Source organism: Equus przewalskii, chromosome 7, assembly GCF_037783145.1.
Source record: "Equus przewalskii isolate Varuska chromosome 7, EquPr2, whole genome shotgun sequence".
Taxonomy (NCBI): domain Eukaryota; kingdom Metazoa; phylum Chordata; class Mammalia; order Perissodactyla; family Equidae; genus Equus; species Equus przewalskii.
The window spans coordinates 49,430,391-49,448,556 of NC_091837.1; the positions used below are offsets into that span (position 1 = coordinate 49,430,391).

General features: G+C 39.2%; 1 protein-coding gene and 1 long non-coding RNA gene across 2 annotated transcripts in view; one reads left to right on the forward strand and one right to left on the reverse strand.

Annotated features, from left to right (window-relative positions):
* PSMA8 (proteasome 20S subunit alpha 8) overlaps positions 1 to 14,061 on the forward strand; it is a 42,220-nt gene extending 28,159 nt beyond the window's left edge. The window contains exons 5-7 of the mRNA XM_070627512.1: positions 11,186 to 11,305; positions 11,425 to 11,487; positions 13,514 to 14,061. Of these exons, the coding sequence (XP_070483613.1) occupies positions 11,186 to 11,305; positions 11,425 to 11,487; positions 13,514 to 13,606 (276 nt within the window). The 3' untranslated portion in view covers positions 13,607 to 14,061. The remainder of the gene's footprint in view (positions 1 to 11,185; positions 11,306 to 11,424; positions 11,488 to 13,513) is intronic.
* The window catches only part of LOC139084519 (uncharacterized), an 80,429-nt gene that overhangs the window by 41,880 nt on the left and 20,383 nt on the right, over positions 1 to 18,166 (reverse strand). The window lies entirely within an intron of this gene.

Here is an 18,166-nt window from a genome sequence, read left to right on the forward strand (position 1 = left end):
ACTCATAACTAACATATACAACTATATACTGGGGGGCTTTGGGGAGAAGAAGGAAAAAATTTTAAAAGATGCAAATGAATTAATGGGGAAATATTGCCTTGGTCTCTATGCCTGTATTATCTATAGGATTTGATTTGAGCTCACCATACTCATAAGATACTGTTTTATAAAACAGTTAACCAGGCCAGTAAAACAATGTGTGTTATATTCTAGGCACAAAAATCTCAATACTTGTGTTAGCTGCACATCTTCTTTTAAGCTACCTGGACAATCTCATTGGTAATCAGAAGCTACACATTTACCTGCTGCAAATACCAGGCTTTTTCCTGCCAGTTAGAAATCTTTTACATGTACTAGATTTCTTGTGCCTTTCCAAACCTATGCCCTAAATATAACAAGTTATTACACACAATCTTTCTCTAAGTATTTTGAAGTCTGCCATCTTCTGTTTGCATTTATCATTACATCATTACCTTTCATTTCAATATCATAACAACAATTTCCAAGTTTATGTAATTTTCCATTTTGATTTGGTTGCTCCCTGGGGTCATACAGAAAAGCATTTTTATTTTATTTCAAAGCCAATTAATTTGGAAAATATTGGAATTTTAAAATTGTTGGGGATTTCATTGATCATCTAAGTCTGAAACTATGCCGTGCTGTGGTGTCTTAAGGCCATATGGCGGAGGTGGGGAGCGTCTGAACGGTGTGTGCATACACATGCATACACGTGTATACCCCATTATCATCATTTTACTGATTTTACATATTGCACTTTCTCGTAAGATTTTGGCTGAAGGAAGTATTATGCAGCTTTAAAAAACATTATCTGTAACAAAAAACATTTGAAAACTTTATTTTCCATATTTGGTAAGTGATACTCAGGAGTTAAGTGAATTTTTTTAAGTTCACACCACTACTTAATAGCAAAACTGGAATTAGAATTCAGGGTCTTCTGCTTATTAGTCAAAGTTCTTTCCACTACATCATGCTACCTCCCTTAGGCCAAATAATTCTCTATGCGTATTATATAAATTGTGATATACAGCCTTGAAAGGTAGAATAAAATCTGTTTTTTTTCTATTTTGGGAGGACTTCAGCCATGAGATCAGGGATTTGGGGGAGTTTTTGTTGTTCATTTCTATGTTTTGTTTTTTTACTCTTACCTACTATACCAAGTAACCTGATAGAATGGTACAGTGGGCTGTTGAGGACACAGCTGTGGTACCATGTGGTGACAACACTTTGCAGTGCTAGGTTGTTACAGTCTTACAAGGTGCAGGTAGAAGATGTGTGAAATGGAGAGTAGAAAAAGGAAGTTATAAATATACACTATGGCCACATGACCAGTTGCAGAAATGAGAATAGAAATAGCTAATACCAGCACTTTGGTTTGTTGGGGTTCTTTATCTGGCAGGTGACACAAACTTATTTTTTATTTTTTTATTGCTTTTTCTCCCCAACCCTCCCCTCCTCCCAGGACATAGTTGTATATTTTAGTTGTGGGTCCTTCTAGTTGTGACATGTGGGATGCCGCCTCAGCGTGGCCTGATGAGTGGTGCCATGTCCGTGCCCAGAATCCAAACCGGTGAAACCCTGGGCTGCCGAAGCAGAGAGCATGAACTTAACCACTTGGCCATGGGGCCGGCCCCCACAAACGTATTTTTTTTGGAAGATTGTGGCCCATTAGTGATCCTGTCTTAATGGGTTACAGAGCCTTCCATTAACTTTTTTCACTTTACATAGGAATACTAAGACCTCCATAATCCCTTGAGTTCTAGATATCTCTTCCCTCATCTCATTGTATAATAATAGCTTTATTTCCCTTGATAATCAGAATAAATCATACCATCCTTACAATAATGCCCACCTTGCCTATTGGTTCAGTGGCATGGGAAGTCCAAAATGGCCAAGTGGCAGTCTTAGCTTCTAGTTCAGTGGAATTCTTGTTACAGCCCCTGGTAGAACGTCACCACTCCCCCCTCACCTCCACTTGGGAACTAAGAACCCAGTAGTGACAGGAAGCAGAAATTTTACAAGTGGGCTATTAGGGGTGTTAATGAGATGTCTGTCACTTGATTCCTAGATTTGTGACCATGGGAGAAATCAGTTAATGGTTCCTGTTTCAGGGCAGATACAGGATCTTATAGAACAGAAACATAGCTCCATAAGGTATCACCCAGCTGGTGCTATAAAGGAGTCTTCAGTAAGCTATTCCATGTTTCTATGAGGCTGGCTACTCCAGGGGGATAGAGAACAGGATAAAACCAGTGGATCCCAGGGGCATAAGTCTGTTCTCTCAGTTCCTCACATCAGTTCCTTGGTCAGCAGCAGTGTTTTATAGGATACCATGATGGTGAAGAAAGCATCCAGCAAGTCCACAGATGGTGGGGCTGACAGAAGCGTTGAGGACAGGGAAGGGAAGCACATCTAGAGTAAGTTTCTCTTCCAGTGAGGGCAAACTGCACCTCCTTCCCTGACAGAAGAGGCCAACGAGATCAGACAGCCTGGCAGGTTGCCACGTACTCTGGCAGTATCCAGGTCAGTTGTGGTGAGGGAAACCCATTTTGAAGTGTTTTTTTCTTTAACACATTTTCATATTGAAGAAAATATTTTTTACTTCGAGTAGCAGGTTCTGGGGTTTGGCAAATTACATTAAATTACATTAACTAAAAATTCTCCTGCTGTAAACACCTAGGATGTTAAAGTGATCATTAACATTTTTTAATAATGCATAGCTGAACTCACAAGAAAGACAGAAAATCCTAAGGGACCAAAAATGAAGAAGGAATTGAGTAGCAGAGCAGTAAGCGTGGAGTTGATGATATCTCTGCACTTAGGGATATTACAGTGCAGGATTCCCAAAGATAATTCACCACCAAAAGTTATAAAATAAAATAATTATATAAAGAGTCTGTCCTTTAACAAATATTCAGTCTATACATACTGAATTCCAATTATATATCAAATACTGTTCTAAGTCTGGGGATATAGAGGTGAACTCAGACAAATACATAATATATAAGTGCTATGAAAAAAAAAAGGAAACATGGTTAGAAGGATAGAGAGTGACTGGTAGGTAAGGTGGTCAGGGTAAGCACCTTTGAAAAGATGACATTTGAACAGAGACCTGAAGAAAGTGAAGGAGCAAGCCAGGTAGTTATTTCTATGGTGTTCCAAATAGAGGAAACAATAAAGACCAACTCCCAAGGCAGCAGCATGTTCCATATGTATGAGAACTATCAGGGAGGCTATCATAGCTAGAGCTGTAGCTCTACGTGGGAACATATGCCTTTGCTACAGCAAATCTACAAGAAAGATGGCGGTAAGGGTGCAGTAACAGAGGTAGGAGGGATCTAGATCTTGTCAGGTCTGAAGGCCATGGATAGGACTTGAGATATTAAATAAAGTGATGGATAAAGCCATTTGATATTTTTGCATATGAGAGTAACATGATCTGATTTATATTTTAAAAGTCTCTCTGGCAGCTGTATTGGGAATAGATTGTAGGGTAGGGTAGGGGAGATGCAGGCAAACAAGTTAGAAGGCTGTGTCTAATAATAAATCAGGCAAGAACTGATTAAGTTTGGGGCATTAGACCAGTGAAAGGTGGGGAAGGATCCAGCAGTTGGTGAAGGAGGAGACCCCAGAGAGCAGTGTCCTGGATCCCAAGTGAAAAGAGTATTCCAAGAAGAGATGATCAGCTGAGTCAGTGCCACTGATGGGTCAAGTAAGAAGACAGTGCAATGATTGGATTTGGCAACATGCAGGCTATTGGTGACCTTGACAAGAACAGCATGCATGGACTGATGGTGATGAAAGCTGGATTGGAGTGAATTTAAAAGAAATAGGGAGGAAAGATCAAGAATCATCAAGGGATGCTAAAACTACCAGGTAAAAGATGGCTAAGGAAAAGGATGTCCACATGGTCCCACATATTACTTATTAATCACAAAGGAGAAAATGTACCTTTTCAGTGGAGAGATCTGGTGGACACCATGATAACCTTCAAACTTACCATCGCTTATAATGGGATAAATTGACATTATGTGCCTCCTGGTGTGATATAATGGGAAAGAAATAACATCACCTTTGTAGTATTCTTTTTTTTTTATGACAAAGATTGGCCCTGAGCTAACATCTCTTGCCAATCTTCCTCTTTTTGCTTGAGGAAGATTGTCCCTGAGCTAACATCTCTGCCAGTCCTCCTCTATTTTGTATGTGGGACACCACCACAGCATGGCTTGATGAGCAGTGTGTAGGCCCATGCCTGGGATCGGAACCCGTGAACCCCAGGCCACCGAAGCAGAGCACACAAACTTAACCACTATGCCACTGGCCTGGCCCAACCTTTGTAGTATTCTTGCCATTGTATTTAACCCTAATCTGATCAAGAGGGAACAATCAGATAAATCCAGATTGTGGAACATTCTACAAGACATTTAAAAAATATTCATATTATTGAAAGACAGAAAAAAACAAGGAGACATTTCTAGTTTAAAGACTAAAGAGACGAATGCAGTTCGGTCTTTGATTAGACCCTGGATGGGGGAAAAACAATCACAAAGGACATTTTGGGGACAACTGGAGATATTAAATATGGAGTGTATATTAGATAATAGTATTGTATCAGTTTGAAATTTCTGGTGGGGGGTGATAATTACAGTGTTATATAAGACAACACACTTGTTTTAAGGGGATAGATGCTGAAGTATTTAGAGATGAAATATTGTGGTATCTGCAACTTCAATATAAAAAAGTGTATATTTGTGAAAATAAATGAAGTGAGGTAAAACAAATATCTCAAAGTGTTAACAATTCATAAATCTAAGTTAAGAATATCTAGTTAGTTGTGGGGTTGGCCCCATGGCTGACTTGTTAAAGTTCTGCATGCTCCGCTTTGACAGCCTGGGTTCGTGGGTTTGGATCCTGGGCGTGGACCTACTCCACTCATCAGACATGCTGTGGAGGCATCCTACGTACAAAATAGAGGAAGACTGGCACAGATGTTAGCTCAGGGCAACTCTTCCTCAAGCAAAAAAAGAGGAAGATTGGCAATGAATGCTCAGGGCAAATCTTCCTCACACACACACAAAAGGAGTATGTAGTTAGTTGTTCATTGTATTCTCAACTTTTCATAGTTTTCAAAATTTTCAAAATAGAAAATTGAAGAAAAGGGAATAGTAAGGAAGGAAGTAAAGATAGTTCCTTTAAGAAGTTTAGCTATAAAGGGAGCAGAGATATGGAACAGTAGCTAGAGGAGAATACAGGTTCAAGAGAAGTTTTTTTTAAGATTGGCCGTACTATGGGATTCATTCATTCATCAACAATGTTAAGCTCTTACTATGTGCTAGGCACTCTTCTAGACACTAGGGATAGCAGTGACTAAACAAAATCTCTACTCTTAGAGAGCTTATATTCTAGAGGTGACAGAAAGACAAGTAAATATATAGTAGGTTAGATGTTAACACATCCTACTCAAGGAGTGGGTCAGAAACCAGCATCACCTGAGAGCTTATTAGCAATACAGAATATCAGGTCCCACCAGGCCTTCTGAATTAGAATCTGTTTTAACAAGATCTCCATATAATTTTTATATACATTAAAATTTGAGAAGTACTACTATGGAGGAATGTAAAGTCAGGTGAGGGGGATGGGGACGGTGCAGGAAGGGGGTGCAGTTTTATAGAGAGTAGTCAGGGCAGAGGAGTATTTGAGCAGAGACTGTAGGAAGTGAAGGGGGCAAATTGTGAACATATCCGGGGAAGAGCATTCCAGAGAGAGGCAGCAGCAAGGGCAAATACCCTGAAGTGCAGCTTCTTGGTGTGTTTTAGGAGTAGCAAGAGATGGAAGGAGCAGAGGGAGGGAGGGAGGTAACGGTAGGATGTGAGGTTAGACAGGAGTCTGTGGAGCAGAGAGACAGAATCATAGAGGGCCTTTGTTATACTCCATTATAAGATTGTGAATTTTACTCTGAGCAAGATGGGAAGTCATCGGAAGTTTTTTAGCAAAACAGAGACATGAAATGACTTTTAAGAGGTGCTTCTGGCTGCTGTGATAAAATGTATGGAGGGGGCAAGGATGGATGCAGGGAGGCCAATAAAGAATATAATAAAAATCCCAATGATCTGTGCCACGTGGTAGTGCTGGAAATGATGAGAAGTGGCTGGACTTTAATTTTATTTTGCAGGATGAGAAATGGTGTGAGGCTGTGCTGATGGATGTAGGGTATGAAAGAGGAGCAAGAATGAAATGTTTTGGAATTTTTATAAATTTATGAAAAAGATACAGTGGAGAAGCAAAACAACGAATGTAGAGGCAAGTGAAAATATTCATAAAAGACCTTAAATAGATGCAAGTGCATGGAACCCAGTGTGAAAATGTTTAAGTAGAAGCACGGACAGTTTTATGTTTAACAGAAATAATTGTTTTTAATGGAACCTTCCAAGCACATACATAAGAATACAAAATAATATAAATATACGCATGTATTCAGCAAATTTAAATAGATGTTAATGTTTTATCATATTTGCTCCAGATCATTTTTTAAGAGAAATATTTCAGACTTCTGAAAATAATATTTAAAACACCCGTGTAACCACCAGCCAGCTTGAATGTAATTGAAGCTTCTTGTGCATCCTTCTAATCTCATTCCCCTCCTACAACATCTCCTCCTACCTGCTCCAGGAAACCACTATCCTAAATTTGACATTTATCTTTTCAATGCATAACTTTACACTTTTACTGCACATGGAAGTATCCATAAGTAATAGGGACTATTTTGCATATTTTAAAATTTCATACAATTGGTATCATATTATGCATATCATTCTACAACTTGCACTTTTCTTTGTTTAGTTTGACATTAAGTAGAGATAAGTGCAATGATGAAACCAAGCTGCTGGATAATGTCCTAGATCACAACAGAGAGTTGCTTTAGATTGTATGTAGAGGGAACATTTCTCTGAAGAAGGGATGTTTAAGCTGAGACTGAATGAAAAGAAGCCAGCCAAGTGGCTATGTTGGGACAAGGGCTCTTCCCAGATGACTTTGCTGACCTGCCAGATTTAGAACCCATCCTTTTAATTTAAAAAACTGCAGTGTTAGAAAGTTTCAGGTATGTCTGTGTAAAACCCATACTGTGTAGGGGTTTCTTGGCCTTATAAGCTTACAGGATGTAGCCAAATAGGATACATAGTATAAAGTGACAGATCTCAAAATGTAGTCTTCAGACTCCTGGTCCATGAAGTAAAAATTATTTTCATAATAATACTAAGACAATCCTTCGCTTTGTCTCTGTGTGGACATTTGTAGTGATGATGTAAAAGCAATGGTGGATGAAACTGCTGGTGCCCTAGCACCCAGGTGTACTAGTACTCATTGTATTCTTTACCATCATGCATTTGTAGTAAATTAATAAATAAATTCAACTTCCTCATAAGTTGTCTTTGATGAAACAGTAAAAATCATTAATTTTATTAAATCGACTTTTTTCTCATCACAGGAAAATATTGTAACTGTGTGTGGTGAAGGATGTTAACTAGACTTATTATGATCATTTTGCAATATATAAAATATGGAATCATTATTTTGTACACCTGAAACTAATATACTATGTCAATTACATCTCAATAAAAACATTATTATAAAAAATCTCAACTCTTTGGGCCTGCCCCATGATCTAGTGGTTAAGTTCGGTGCACTCCACTTTGGCAGCCCAGGTTTAGTTCCCAGGTGCAGATCTACACCCCTACACCCCTCATTGGCGGCCCTGCAGTGGCTGCGACCCATGTACAAAATAGAGGGAGACTGGCACAGATATTAGCTCAGGGTGAATCTTCCTCAGGGGGGAAAAACATTAACTCTCAAGTATGCATCTTTTCATATTCTGTGTGATGAAACAGAAGTATGCTTAAAGCACATCTACTGCAGGTAATGTTGTTTTGAGGAAAAACAATTATGCGATTGTTTGAGTTGTAAGCTAAAATAGCCCATTTTTTATGGAACTTCATTTTTACTTGATAGCACAACAGACAGAATAACTGTGGTTATTCAGACTTGGAAATTTAGCAGGAAATCTTCTAAAGAATGAGTGATCCGAGGCCTTTACTTTAAGGAAACAACCGATAGTATTTGTTGCCAGTGATAAAATTCAAGCTTTCAAGCGAAAATTAAAATTTTGAAAAACATTTGTCACAAAGAGCTGAACAGTTTCTCAGTACTTAAAGACATCTTTGATGAGATTGGCGGTGAAATTAATGAGCATGATTATTTGATATTTTAGAAATCAAACTGGTCAACATTTGGAAGATCTGCGTTAATTCTCTGAAGCAGTGTTTCCAAATGACCAAAGCGCGATATTACAAAACTAACAGTGTTAATGCTTTCGGGGGCATGTTTTGCTGTTGTCAGTAATGCTTCAAAACGGGAACAAAGTTAATATGTTGTGTACTTCAGAACAATGTTTCTCAAAGTGTATTTCTTTGATGTTACTAGATATATAGATATAAGGTAAACAAGCTAAGTCATTTTGGGTGGTGTTTGTCTAAAGAAATTTAATGTTTTATTAGGTTATGGATCTTCTAAAAAGCATTGTACGTCTTCCAGAAGCAGTTAAAGTAGTCATCGCCAAGGTTACTTGAATTTAGAAACCTTTTATCATAGATCCTCTCTCCACTCTGGTATTCTTTGGAAAATACTCCCATAGAGACACAGCATCTTAGGACCGAAAAGACTTTTAAAGGCTGTTTAACCATCATTTTTAGGAAGTGTATTATGAAGTGCTTTTGGGATCAGCATTTCTTGAAAGGAAGGGAACAGCGCGAGGCAGAGGGAGAAGGGGGACTGCAGTGCAGTCTCAGTAAAGGCCTGGTCAGCCCCATGGGAAGCTCTGCATCTCGGGTGGCTCTTCAAAGTTGTTCCAAGTTGGGGTGAGGGGGCTGGACATTAACAACTCTTCATCAGTCATTGGCTATGGGCCACCGCTAGAAGAGTGCATGACCTTGGGTGAGGCAGCTCAGTTAACCAAGGCATCTCTCAAGAAAGTGAAGAGCCTGGGCTATCTGCCATCGGCACCCCCAGGAGCTCTGGGAATAAGGGGCAAGGGGCACTGAGTGACAGGATCCACTCAGAGGTGTATCTGTGAGGTATTGTTTTGGGCTCGTAACAACAGAGATATGATTCGTAACACATAAGGATTTGCTTTTCTCACATAATGAGAAGTTTGAAGGTAGGCACTTGCCAGTGTTTGTCTCTTTTATTATCTTAGTCTTTTTCCATGCTCTCAAGTTAGCTACCAGACATCCAGCCAACATGTCTGCATTCCAGGCAGCAAAAGAGTCCTAGAAGTTCCACCCAGTTACTTTCACTTGTATATTTCTATTTGTAATGGAGGCTAGGAAATGACATTTTTTCAGCAGGCACATTGCCCCAAGTTCTGTCACAAAGGAAGAATGGACATTGGGGTTGACAGCTAGTATTCTCTGCCACAGAAAATCATCGTAAATCTGGATAGACAAGCAGGAAAAACATTGCAAAACCATCAGAGGCTGTTGAAGTGGCTGGGGTGGGTGATGGGGTTGGAGGCAGGGTGGGAATATGAGTGTGGCAAGAAGCAGCTAGATTTTAGGAAACCAGTCAAGTAGGTGAGAATTAAAGAATTTTGACGTCGGCAATTGGAGAAAGTGGACAGGAAAGTCAGGAGTGATCTGTAAGGGCTGAGATTTCTGGATAAACTGCTACCGTAGGTACTTCCCCTCTTGGCAGCAACCAGTTAGTTACCCCCAAAAAACTAGTAGCTAATAAACTCCAAAGTCGTACCACGCTTTACTTTTGATCATAGTGGAATTTCAAGGCCACAAAATCGAATTTAAAATTTCACAGCTATTTATTTTAATCCTCTGAAACACAGAGACATAGAAAAAGCTCTGTGAAGTAGCAGAACAGTAACTCCCGTGTAGTACAAAAGATGTGTTTTCATGCTCCCTTCCTAAAGATCTCCTTTGAGATCTCTTTCCTGTAATCATACTACTAACCAGTTAGAACTGGAACATTTCCCCTTTAATGCCAGGATCCTTCCGTGAAAGAACGGGTCCTTCTGCTGGTTCTTTCCCCTGTCTAGAGTCATCATAGCGAAGAGGCATGTGGCGGCATAGTGCATAGAGGTCAAAGCTTGGACTGGCGATTCAGTCCATGTGGCACGATGTAGAGACATGTTTGGCTGTTACAGCTGGGATAGGGGCCGCTCCTGGCATCTAGTGGATAGAGGTTGCTAAACCTCCTACGATGCACAGGACAGCCCCCCACAGCAAAGAAATATCCAGCCCAAAATGTCAATAGTGCTGAGGTTGAGAAACCTCGTTTTAACCTTTCCAATCCTTCATTTCTTTACCCATGAATTGGAGTTAGTAATAGTACCTGTTTGGTTTTGTAATGGTTAAATGAGATAATCCGTGTAAAATGCTTAATATAGTGCCTGGCACGTAAGTGTTCTGTTAATGTAAATTACTATTATCATCACTAGTATTAGTCTGGATATTTAGACTGAATTAAAAGAACACAGCATTTACTACCTATAGCCATGCCTCCAGGGAAATCCATTTGCCTCTTTCCTTCAGAAATGTCTACAGAACAATATAAAACACGCAATGGAACAGAAGAAGCACTTCTTGCTTATAGTCAAAGAAGATAATGAATCAATAATAGCTATACTTTATTCTAAATTCTGTACTTTATTCTAAGTTCTGAGAAAATGATACACAGTCCTACTCATGTCAGCTTTCTTCTTCACGTGGATGTCCTTTTTTTTTTCAGTCTTCTCTTTCTTCCTTTTGCACCATATTGCAAAGTTACACCTCCTTTCCCCTCCACATCTTTTGGAATTTCAACTCTTTCAATCTCTTCTGGCTATCAAGGATTTTGGAACCATTAAAGTAAAAGAAAGCATTGGCCAAGACCCAGGACAAAGTGTTGGTATATTTGAAAATAAGTTTATTCATATTGATTTCATATTGAAAATAAAATTATTCATACAGTAACCAAATGAGCTGCTGAAATGCTTGCTAAGTTTTCAAACCTTCAATTTTCATTTAGTAATTATGAAAACTCTAAGTCTCTAAAATTCACTTATTAACCATAAATCCATTCATACTGCAGTAATAATAATACTTATCTTCTATTTTTCAAGGCAAATGCAATAGGCCGAAGTGCTAAAACTGTTCGAGAATTCCTAGAAAAGAATTACACAGAAGATGCTATAGCAAACGACAACGAAGCTGTAAAATTAGCAATAAGAGCTTTGCTAGAAGTAAGTGATCTAATAAAGCTTATTCAGAAAAGCATAGGGTTTTTTTTTTTTCATTCAGTGGCTTATTAAAACACAGAATTTCCTGAAGTAATTCTCACATTGCACTTATTCTACATTAGGTTGTCCAGTCTGGTGGAAAAAACATTCAACTTGCTATAATAAGAAGAAACCAACCTTTGAAGGTAAGTCATTAGGAAGAAAAAAATACCTGTAGTATAAAGTATTTTGACAAAAAATTAAAATGTTGTTGACACCCACTGGTGTCTTCATTATCAGCCTGAAACATCCCTTTAGCATCCATTGACACTGCAATTTCCATTTTGTTTCTGTAGGCTGTCACTAATTTGTATGTGCTTATTGCAAACAGTTACCTATGCCTAACCCTTTGTGAAGACTTAGAGGCACTGAGATCTATATATAGGCCTATCCCATTTAGTGGTATATATTCTTCTAAGTAGGAATTCCTACTGAGTCAGCCCTATATGGTGTCAGTATAGCTATTCCCTATGGAGAGTCATTCCTGGCACCATATAGAGAGCAGTTACTCTTCCTGTCTTTTTAGATCTCCTGAAATCAAGATGTGCTTCCAGCCAGTGTCATTCAGCTGCTATTTATATAATTGTTGGCCCTCCAGGCTTCTAACATAGTGTTATCCTTCATTATGTTAAGGCACCACCCATTCTTGGTTGCCTACTGGCTTTTATCTCTTCTCTCTTCTTTTCACTTAAAAGTGGCTTGCGATTTAAATTTTAATGCCTAGTGTAATAACCTTTCCATATGTCTTTGTGGCAAGTCTAGCATTATTCTTTCTATGCCTTTTGTCAGCTCTTATGGGTTAAAACTGCTGGACCACAAAATAAATTGTTTAGAACAATGTGATAAATTGTTAGGATATTGTGATAGAGGACTCATGGGCTAAAGAGCATTTGAAATGTGGTTCACGATTGTTCATTAGGTAGAACTTTACAGTCTGGTTTGCTGACTAGCTCTCTCTAGCTGAGAGTGTACAAAATCACGTAAAGCATGGGAATCTATACGAAAAAGGTGCTAAAAAGGATTATTTCACATATACCTTTTCTTTTGTTTTAAGGAAAATATTTCAAGGGGAAATAATGTTAAAATCAGTGCTATGTGGAGCAGTGGGGTTTTTGGGTTTTAGGGGCTTTGTTGTTGTCATTGTTTTGACATCACATTCCCACCTTTTATTAGTTAATCAATAGACGGAGGACGCAAGGATAGGGCAGCAGCAAAGTTTCAGTGAATAAGAGAAATGGGGACAGAGTAATGGGGTCTGCCCCAGCACAGCCCCACAGAAATAACCAGAGTGCTGAGCACAGAGTGTGGAGATGGGAACTGAGCCGCATTGTCACCCCTGCTGTAAAGGATGGGGGGACAGATGTGTCAACACCACAGGGACAGAGAACCACTGAGACCAGAGTCATCTCTCCAGCCCCATCACATACATATATACACATCTGGAGAGACACACACACAGAGTTATACATATATTTTTATTTATGAGTGGTAGGGTGGTATGTGTACAGCAGCAAAGCTATGCTCTCCTTCCACATTATATTTCAGGAGAGGCTGTAGGGGAAATAGAGCATGTGCTCTGGAATTGGATAGACCTGGGTTTAAGTTCCAGCGATGCATTTGTTTAACAGTATGACCTTGAGCAAGTTGCTCTCATCTTTGATATTAATAAAATAAAAACTGTTTTTGCTTTGTACTTAGTGAGGGAGTTGTAAACAAAGCAGTCTAAATCATCTTTTCCCTACCTCTTTGGCTAGTCTGTGAGCTGATAAGATAGTCAAATCCTATCAGAGAATCACACAGTGGGGTAGGGCTAGGGGGAGTTCAGTAAGGAGTTGTTTGCTCACGAATAGAATAAGCCTTGCATTCAAATCTTTTCCAAGTTATATGCATATACAGGATACGTAATGCAACATCACATTGTACCCTGCGCTCTTTTAGAGCACAGTGATAGTGGAAATGTCATAGAGTCCTGGTTTTGTCCATAATTGTTACAAGTTGTGTTGCTTTTAAACCTTTTGAAATATTTCATTACATATTTGAAGTTATATACACTATAAAGTTATAAATAGAAAATGTAAATTTATAAAATATAATTGAGTTCCTTCATACTATAAATATTTAGAAATTACTGGTATTATTGAAATTTGCTTTTTAAATTTTTTCTCTTCTCAGATGTTTAGTGCCAAAGAAATTGAATTACAAGTAACTGAAATAGAAAAGGAAAAGGAAGAAGCAGAGAAGAAAAAATCAAAGAAGATTGCCTAATTCTTAGGATGAGCACGGGGAGCTTTGAATGTTTGGTTGTACTCCTCGGAATTATTTAGTGAAGTTTTAAAGGAAATAAGTTGATTTGTAGCATTACATTGAGTAGTTACATGCTGTTTCAAGAATGCCAGATTTCTGCCTGTCTTCAGTCTATTACATGGACAAACATACATTAGTAGGAAGGTTATCTTTGAAAAGAGCTTTCAGTAATTGTTGGAAGCAATCATAATTCCACATAAGCCTGAGACAGTACTTTATAACTTGTCCAGTGTATTACTTTTCTTCATATATGCAAATGTAATTAAGAAAAAACATTAATTAAAAAAATTAATAATTTGGTGACATTTGAGTATTGATATCAGGTAAAAAGCTGTTCCAAAATAAACTGAATATAATATTGAGTTGCATTTCTAGATGCATGATAAAAACATCCTTGCATTGGTGAATTGCCAAAATTTTGTCAGCTTGCTTCATTTTTAAATATTTTGTCATATTTATTTTGCCTTTGTCATTTCATAAGTTGCAGTATATCATTTTGTTCATGGGACACATATTAAAGGCCTAATCCAAATAGGCAATTAAAATAAAGTGTGGTAAGAACTTATAAGGACATCTCAACAGGGGACTATATGAAAATAAGGAGAGAAGTGAATACATTTAATTCTTTTTTTTTTTTTCAGGAAGATTAGCCCTGAGCTAACATCTGCTGCCAATCCTCCTCTTTTTGCTGAGGAAGACTGGCCCTGAGTTAACATTCGTGCCCATCTTCCTCTACTTCATATGTGGGACACCTACCACAACATGGCTTGCCAAGAGGTGCCATGTCCCCACCCAGGATCCAAACTGGCGAACCCCAGGCCACTGAAGCAGGAAATGTATGAACTTAACTGCTGCACCACTGGGCCAGCCCCAATACATTTAATTCTTAGTTTCAATTTTAATTTTATCTTAAGCATGTCCAGTGTGTTAGATTTGTTATATGTGCCATCAGATATCTGAGTGCTTACTATATGCTTGCATTGTGCTAGGCTTATTGGGAGTAATAAATATAAAAAATTAATCCAGGGGTTGGCCCCGTGGCATAGTGGTTAAGTTCACATGCTCCACTTCAGCAGCCCAGGGTTCACAGGTTCAGATCCTCGGCACAGACCTAGCACTGCTCGTCAAGCCACACTGTGACGGCATCCAGCATAAAATAGAGGAAGATTGGCACAGATGTTAACTCAGGGACAGTCTTCCTCAAGCAAAAAAGAGGAAGATTGGCACCAGATGTTAGTTCAGGACCAATCTTCTAAAAGAAAAAAAAGAAAAATTAATCCAAATGGCCCACAAAAAGAATGTGTTTAATGCCTGTAATGAGGTTATATTTTTTAAAACAAAAGATACTAATAGGTATAAACACAAAAGCTTATATACCTTATTATTTTAGAGCTTTGTCTTTTTTTAATATTCTTTTTGAAAACAAGGAAAGAGGTTGAGTTTTTGCAGAAGAATAAAAGGCTCAGGGGACCTGGTAAAGGAAAGAATCAGTTTGGGTAGGCTATCATAAGATCTAAGCCATTGGTAGTTGTAGTGCTCTGAAGAAAGGGCAAAAGAAAGAGCAGAGTACAAGGCCGCCTCACTGGTATTCATCTTGGGCCAAATTCCTGTGGCCTCCTGCTGCTGCACTTCCATTCCTCAAACAGAAGGACTCCAGGGCATTTTCTAGGGCAGAATGTACAGTATTCCACTCTGACTTAGACCCCGACTGCCTTTCTAGTTTCACTGGAACCATGGAATTTCATGGCTCCCTATACCCTTCTTTAAAACTTAGAATCAAAGCCAAATACGTGTTTCCTGTCACCTCCTGGCCCTGCTTAGCTTTCCGGAAGCAAAGGTGCTTCCCAAGCGAAGCCTTACTAAACAAAATTTTAGCACATTGGAAAAAAAATCCACACCTTTGATAATCAATAATCAGCTCCTACTAAAGGCATCTCCCTCAACACGCACACACGCACACAGGAGGGGCGGGATGTTTGCATTTTCCTGCTGCACTGCAATGAACCCATTGCGAATCCTTGATACTCTGGATACATGGCTCAGCATCTTGCACATCCCTGTTTCTTGGCACTCATCATACTATATTGACTATATTGAAATTGTCTGTTTGATCTACTTTTTTTGACAAATATTGAGTGCTTTAAGCAACAGGCACTGTTAGATGCCAGGGATATAGTGGTAAAGAGTTGTCTTTGTTTTTTGTCCTCACTACACAGTAGTGAGAAGGCAGATATTAAACCCAAATAGTTATATATAATTGGGATTAGTGGGGCCGGCCCAGTGGTGCAGGGGTTAAGTTCGCTCATTCTGCTTCTTGGTGGCCCGGAGTTCGCCGGTTCGGATCCTGGGTGCGGACATGGCACCACTTGGCAAGCCATGCTGTGGTAGGCGTCTCACATATAAAGTGGAGGAAGATGTGCATGGATGTTAGCTCAGGGCTAATCTTCCTAGAAATATATATATATATATATATATAATAATTGGGATTAGTGCTCTGTGCCTGTCTTCCCTACTAAACTAGCAGCTCTTCAGGAGGCAGGGCTGGGACTCACGTCTCTTTCATCTTTGTTTCCACACCTTCCCTATTGTTAAGACAGAATACATGCTTGTTGAGCTGTGTTAACTTGCAGACTGTTGCACATATCAGATATTGGGAGGATGGGGGCACGAATCATCTAGTTTAATCCCTCACTTAGTGTAGAAATCAACTTCCTAAATCCCTTTTTCCCTTGTTGAACATTATAGTGATGGGAAGTCCTCACATTATCAATGAATATACATTGCATGCAGGGCCCCTCAAAGTGGATTCAGACCCTGGTTAAATAAAAATAGGAGGACTTCCAGGAAGAGAGGAATGTGGTGTTATGCAACATAGTATGGTCCTGGGAAACCAACTGAAGGTGCAGTGATCTGAAGTGGCATTCAGCTACTACTCATCCCTCACTGAACATTCTTTCTGCCACGTACCAGAAATGAACATGATATGGTCCTTGTCTTGAAGAGATCATAGTACCAAATAATTGAGTCCATTCTTGCAAGTTATCTGAATAATGAAAAGTATATCTCCCTTACAATCTGTGAATTTAATATGGAACATGTTTCTGGAGTAATATTTAAATATTCCCTAGTAAATGCAGCACACAACACCAGATCTTTTAAAATGGAAATGAGACATGTTTTGTGTGTTAATAAACAAAACAAGGGGGTTATACCTCCCTGTCTCCCAATTTCCATCTCTGATCTGAGGACGGGCCATTGTGCGCCTCTGGATGGATTTGGCTATAAATTGATATATTGTTAATGACCCTCTTCTGAATCATACCTCAGCTGTGTGGATCCCATGTTTCCTATCTGGGGGAACAGGGACACATCATCCAAATGATATGGTTCTAATTCTACCCCTTACTTTTATTAAACAAGTACTCATATAATGCTTACTACATGCCAGACACTGAGTTCTTTACAAACATTAACTCAATTCTCAATAACTCTCATGAGACAGGTTATGTGGTTTATGCCCAAGGGCTGATGGTTATGCTGCTTTGCCACCACACCTGTCCCTCAAAATCTCCCAAATCTCCCTCACAAAGCTGTTTCCTGAGGGGCAAGAGCCTTTATATCTCACTGGCTTTATTCCTCCTGTACCCAGCATGAGGGTCTTGATTATTTTTGGCTCAACTGCTTTCTTTTACTTTGGAAGGTATTATTTTGGCCAGGTTTTGCTGATCTACATAAAGTGACTTTTTTTCTAAATTTTGTTTTTTGGTGAGGGAGATTGTCCCTGAGTTAACATCTGTGGCAATCTTCCTCTATTTTGTATGTGGGATGCTGCCACAGTGTGGCTTGACGAGTGGTGTGTAGGTCCATGCCCAGGATCCGAACTTGCAAACCCCAGGCCACCAAAGCAGAGCGCGTGAACTGAACCACTATGTCACTGGGCTGGCCCCACTCCCTGTGATTTTTTGTTTAATGTGACATTTTAGCCAAAATATACTCAAACATTATTTCTATTTAAAATGTCATTTCTACATCTTTTATTGAGAGAAGATTCCCCCAAATGCAAGCACGTTGTGCTTTTTCTCTCTTGTATCCTCCAGGTGAGATAATCACAAACATTTGGTTTTAGGAATCAGCTAAAGAAGTTCTCTTCCCATCACTGGGTTATGGTCAACTACATAGTCTAAAAAAATTTCTCACTACAGGCATAGAAATGCTGGATAACACCTAACAAACATCCTTTTAAATGCATAGCTGAGCTCACAAGAAGTAACGGAAATCCCCAGAGGCCAAAACCAAAAAGATTTGAAAATCAGAAGAGGCATTTTCGCAGATGCTGGTGCTGCCCTGGAGGAGGCTGCACTGGCACAGGGAATAAGCAAACTGAGAACGAGACAGGAGAGAACCTAGAAACACACCCACCCTTCCTGGAATACTTGGTTGTTGGCAGCCAGCAGCGCAGCATCAGTCAGTGGGTAAAGAACAAGTTCTTCAATAAATGGTGATAGGATAACTGGTTATCCA